This window comes from Zerene cesonia, chromosome 10 (genome assembly GCF_012273895.1).
Source record: "Zerene cesonia ecotype Mississippi chromosome 10, Zerene_cesonia_1.1, whole genome shotgun sequence".
Classification (NCBI taxonomy): Eukaryota; Metazoa; Arthropoda; class Insecta; order Lepidoptera; family Pieridae; genus Zerene; species Zerene cesonia.
In genome coordinates this window covers 6,913,447-6,919,446 of record NC_052111.1, presented here as the reverse complement: position 1 = coordinate 6,919,446, position 6,000 = coordinate 6,913,447, and the positions used below count along the sequence as shown (strand labels likewise).

The 6,000-nt window shown below is 33.3% G+C and overlaps 1 protein-coding gene across 2 annotated transcripts in view; it reads right to left on the bottom strand.

The window, feature by feature from the left end:
• Positions 1 to 3,039: 3,039 nt before the first annotated feature.
• Positions 3,040 to 6,000, bottom strand: part of LOC119829765 (tyrosine-protein kinase Drl-like) — a 37,176-nt gene continuing 34,215 nt past the window's right edge. For both annotated transcript variants that reach the window (XM_038352466.1, XM_038352467.1), the window contains exons 11-14: positions 5,567 to 5,710; positions 5,047 to 5,206; positions 4,484 to 4,620; positions 3,040 to 3,898 (exon numbers count right to left, since the gene is read on the bottom strand). In XM_038352466.1, the coding sequence (XP_038208394.1) occupies positions 3,787 to 3,898; positions 4,484 to 4,620; positions 5,047 to 5,206; positions 5,567 to 5,710 (553 nt within the window). In that variant the 3' untranslated portion in view covers positions 3,040 to 3,786. The remainder of the gene's footprint in view (positions 3,899 to 4,483; positions 4,621 to 5,046; positions 5,207 to 5,566; positions 5,711 to 6,000) is intronic.

Sequence of the window (6,000 nt, the reverse complement as noted above, 5' to 3'; positions counted from 1 at the left end):
ATTCAGTCTTTCTTAAAAGCACTGGTGTCGCGAGACATGCGCTAATTATGTTTCGAAGTGAGATCTTTGATAATAGATGAAAGAGAATCGATTATGGAACAACTCTTCACTTACTAGAATACTTCTAAAGATCAGTATTGTTGTTTCAGTCAAAGATTGAAGTTTGAAATTGGAGTAATAGATAAAGCAATAAGTATTGGATATATTTTGAAAATTTCTTCAGTGTGCGAAAAATTTAGAAAAAATGAAAACATTAGAATATTACGTTTAAAATTACATATGTTTGATTTGTTCAGAAAAATAATATATTACATACTATAACATTAGTTTTAGTTAATTTTACTTAGTCGGTCATAATGCCTGGCTTACATAAAATAATAAACTCACTTTTTCGACACGATTTTTTCTCACCGTGTTTCTTTCAGAGACATTAGCTATCCTTAACAATAAATCAAAAGTTGATTACATTTAATAATTTAAAGTATTAAAGACATATTTGATGCAATAAATGATACAATCGATAGCATTGAGCATAATTAAGCTATAGAAACTAATATTTACCCGATCCGTACACATAGTAAAAATCTTCGTATGTTACAATTACATAATCTGTATAATTTTAACATTTAGACACCGAACCACGATAAATTAAACATCTAATTAGCTAATACATGCAAATAATACTCCATAGTAGAGATATAGCGCATAAGATGCCTAAGAGTTGAAACACCCTGTATAATCCATAACGCGTTTTACATACAATTACGAATAACATACATAGACTAGAAGCTAAGAGTTAAATAAAGATTAACAAGGCCGTTGATTCATAAAGTATGTGATACGATAAAGCATTAAAACTCGTATGTAACTAAGTTTATCATTTGAACTAAATTTCTTTGTGACTTTTGAATATTTTTCCTTAATCCCGCATAGCGAATTTTTATTCGTATATATAATACGACCTTAACATGAGAATTAATCATCAATCTTCTGATCACATATCAAATCAAAATGTTAAATTTTTATTAAGTCAAACGGTAGAGTGCGATCATAATATAGTATATAAGTCCTCCAAAATACATTATCCTTCATATCTAGTACTAATGTATGTTTTTTAAATAAAACCTTTTCACAACTCAACTACTACACATTAATGTATCGATCTTGAGTAACGCTTACATAAAATACATGCTTATTCAGTTTAAAATAACGGCCTTGGAGCACAGGGTCAAAATTATGTTCATTAGCAGAATAGGAGACGATTTCAACAATTAAAGATTGTGAACAGTTATAAGATAAAATATGGCAGCGCTAAATATTAAATCAATTAACAAGCATAAGTGTAAAACAAAACGAGTGAATGTTTATTTACAATATTGCACTAATCCAGTATAAATATAATGTGTATATATTTACCTATTTATAACATTTGGTATAATAGACGAATATAGACACGAAATCCTAAATGTGGCTTGGAGGGATTATTTTAACAAGTTATAAGGCGTCGTATTAATTTCCATTTCGAAATGAAACGCGATATTTTTCGGTGTTCGTGGGGGATTTGTTATGTTTCAATATTTTTCATTTGTAGTGGGTATGTTACTGAAGCATTTCTATGGTATTTTGTTTTAATTTACGAGCACAATGGTCTTTTAAGGAATTTTCGTTAAAAAATTAATGGTGTGGCGTACTATACATACAAATTCAATTGGCGAATAATATGTTCGTTTCAAATTTCGTTAATTTTTTCCTTGTGTTATATCTACATTTATCTAAACATATCATTCTGAATCTTATGTAATATCTAATCGTATCAGTTTATTGACATATTATTAGATTTACAAGATTCATTTTTAGTATATTGCCAATTGGTTTAAGTGAGAAGATGATTCTAGCTAAAAGTATTCTGTTTAATTGAGAGAAAATTACAGGTACGTTTATGATTCCATGCTTTGTACTTAAAATTATAATATATCGCTTGAAATTGACACCCACTTGTTGATAATTCCTCAAGCCATTTGAAATGTATTTCGTGTCATCTACAGTTTTGGTGTTAATCCTTACTGTGCCTGGACGGACCTGATGTCCTCAGGAACTCTTAACCTAGTACTTACCTAGATCCATTGTATAACCTATACTATGGTCATCAAAAATTAAATTCCTTTTGCATTGACTTCATATTATATACATTTCTTTAACTCTAATGTGTGTAGCTGTATATTTACACGTGTTATCGATTTAAAAATAGACACGAAATTTATGAAATCTAACCTTTATATTATGGTAACTTACAGAGGATTTCTGAAATTAATTAAATCTATCGTTGATTAATTATATTAATACTTCTCAGTATTTCTTTGGTAATATAACCTTAATAAATAGACCATGAATTAGATCTATGAATTCCAAGAATTCCTGTTTTTAATATAAATGGCCCTTAATAAACACCGATTCTGTTATTTACATTTCCATTATACCATATTAAAATGCTACTTAATTTAACATACAGTTTGATAAAAAAATTACTTTTTTATATTAGATACCTACCTAAAGTTTCGTTTATCAGCTGTCACCGACTTTCATTTCTATACAAAATTCGCCCTTGTCTATATCAATTTTAAAACAGTTATTTCAGTATTATTTTTTTATTTGAGACGAATCACTTTTGGGTATAATCGTATTTAAATTGTCCATGCAAATTGTGCGTTTCTCGTAAAATCATGAAATTCAAAGCGACCTTCGACCGTCAATATCCAATTGGTCCCCCATGACAGCGTACAAATAATATAAAAATAAAAATAAACAAAAAACAATAGCACGCAGGCACTTTGGTACTTAATGTATTCGTTAAAGATTGGAAATAAGATGTACCGTGTAAAGAAAGATAGACTACATATACTCCATAAGCATTCGTTCGTTACAATGGAATATAAAAACAAACTAAATCGCTTCACTAGATCACTAATTTACCCATTTCATTCTTACTAATATTATAAATGCAAAGGTGTGTTTATTTCTTTCTTTAACGTTTACGTGTACGTTTGTCTCTCTTTTACGTTGTAACGGAGCCATTTTGTGATATTTTTGTGGAGATAGCTAGCAGCTTAGAGTGGCATATTCTACTTTTTATATAAATATATAGGATATAATGTAGTATATTATGTGCTAATCCAGACTATAATTTATGTACTAAATTTCATACAGATACGACAAGCTGTTTTCACGTGAAAGAATACCAAACGTCCATACATTCATCCATCCATCCATTCTTGCAAACTTTGCGTTTATAATATCAGTCGGATTGAGTAATTATCTATATCATTAAATACTGAAATTATGTGACTAAGATCAAAGAGCCTTATTATAAAGATTATTAGTTTTCAAGATCAGAAGTATGTCGTCTCTATGTTAACATTTCAGTAATTGGAGACTCAAATAATAAATGTACTCAATAGATTTTACATACAAAATAATTTCAGAGAGCCAGCCACCCCTCCAAATAAATTACAAGTCTATTACAAGTTAATTGTAACTACAAGTCTTTTGATCTTAATTACTATTCCAAAAATGTCCTATAAAATATGTATTCCGTTCCGACTTATATTTTTCTTTGTGTAAAATTAAATAATAAATTGTATATAAAATCTATTGAGCACGTGTTCAGAAAACTAAGAAAATTGAGAAAATTACAAATGGATCTTCAAAAATTGCGTTCAATTCAGAATTATCGTTTACATCACAATAGGAAAGCTAAGGGTTATAAAGTTAGATATAGGAAAGGTCAATTTATATATAGGTGCTAAGGGCCTGTCTAAAGTCATGAAGGGCGGCGAGTAGTTGCGGCGCGAGTGGACGTGCAGCTGCCGCCATTGTCCAGCACCAGCACATTAGGCCGTACCTTTGTATGGATATATGGGTACTTTATAAGGGAATTTCGTCTTAGAATATAAGAGTTTTTGATTTTATTGGAAACGATATTTTTTTTTGTATGTAGAATTTTAAAAGATAACGGTTGTTACTTAAATGTTTATTTTAATTACTGAAGTAAGAAGTAAGAACTGACTGTAGTAGTTAAAAAGTAGAAATGAATATCCAAGGGATAGAAATAGGATTTCATTTAGTGTTTATACTGTCTAGTATTCGATTAATCTGTTTCAAGTTAGATAAATACTAAGCAAAATTCGCAATTTATTCCAGTATTTAACGTTACTCAGATTGACGTTGAGATAAGTAAAAAAAGCTCATTAAGACTAACGGGTGGAATGACTCAAGTTAAGGTCAGGTAGGGTCTGTAAAAAGGTAAGGTTTGGTTGGACCAAAAAAGTAAGATTAGGTTAACTTAAAAAAAGTTAGGTTAGATTAAAAAAAGGTAGGTTATGTTAAAAAAAAAATAAGGCTACGTTCAAAAAAAGGTTAGGTTATGTTCAAAAAAAGTTCAAAAAACACAGTCATGTCCCTCGACGGGAGCAGGTCCAATACTCACAGCTCGTCGGGGCAGCTGTGCGGCTGCGCGGGCCGGTAGCCGCCCGCGAGGAACGCGCCCACGTCGCCCGCGTCCAGCTCGCACAGCGGGCTGGCGCCCAGCGTCGACAGCTCCCACAGGGTCACTCCCAGTGACCACTGGGGGGGGTAATTTTTTTTTTTTTTTTTTGCTTTTTTATTGTACATGATATACGAAAGCACATATAGAGAAACATATGCCAAGGATATAAAATAACAAGTAATTTTTGAAGAAGCAAAATACCCGATCCACGTTTCCACGTTTACTTCATAATATGGTAATATTTAAATGTTAAAATAACTGGGACAACACTAGGGGGGAGTGGTATGAAAGCGCACATAGAGAACAAATACTATTACAAAAAAATACAATTACACATATCAAGGATAAAACACCGAATAATTATTGATGAAACAAAAAACCCGATTTCTACATTTACTTCACAATATGGTATATACATATTATAATAATAACTGAGACAAATCAAGCAAGAATTGAATTTTCACTAAACCAAATATGTATCTATCAGTAGACAAAAGTCTCACCACATCAGACGCGGTAGTATATTGGTTGTGCAACAGAGACTCCGGCGCCATCCACTTGACGGGCCGGTTCTCGTTGTCGCCGAGGCAGTGGTAGTCGTCCGGGAACAGATCCCGGGACAGCCCCGTGTCAGTCAGTTTCAGTCTTAACTTCTCGTCCACTCTGTGTAGAAAACATAGCAACAAAATGAAACAATTGTTAGAATACGAGTCTCTGGTAATTATTTAAGTGGACTTCGGAAGAAATAGTCATAGTAAAAAATTAAAACTAACGACTGTCTTCTTTGAATGTGCTACTACCGACAATAACTACAAAAAAAATATCCTGTAGTCTATGCAAAAAACCCAGTGTCTGTCATAAATTAACACAGAAGATGTACCATCAATTGGCTATAAATATCCTTCACAATAAAGCAATCTTCTTCAAATGACCATAATTATTATATTACTCTCAATATGGGATGGGCCCATATCCCAATTCTACCATAACACTTTCCTGCATAGAAAAACCTCCAGCACTCACATGCAATTCCTAGCAGCTACATCGGCGTGTACGATCCTATGCAAGTGCAAGAAGGCGAGCCCGCACGCGATCTGCGCGCCCAGCTCCACCAGCTCGCGGGTGGCGGGCGCGGCTTGCTGGCCCACGCGGCACGACGTCAGGTATCTGTGTGTTTGTATACTTTTGTAGGGCTTTGCAGAGCAGAGATGGCTCAGTGGTGAAGATCTCGGACTTCAAAAATCGATAAGTCGGGGTTCGAGAACAGGCGAGCGTGCAGGAAATAAATTGATTTCTCAATTTATCTGCACATGTGGACATCACCACTGCTCGAAACGGTGAAGGAAAACATCGTGAGGAAACCGACATGTCCAAGAATCAAAAGTTCGACGACATGTGACATCTGCCAACCCGCACTTAGCCAGCGTGGTGGATTATGGCCTGAACCCTCACAGGAG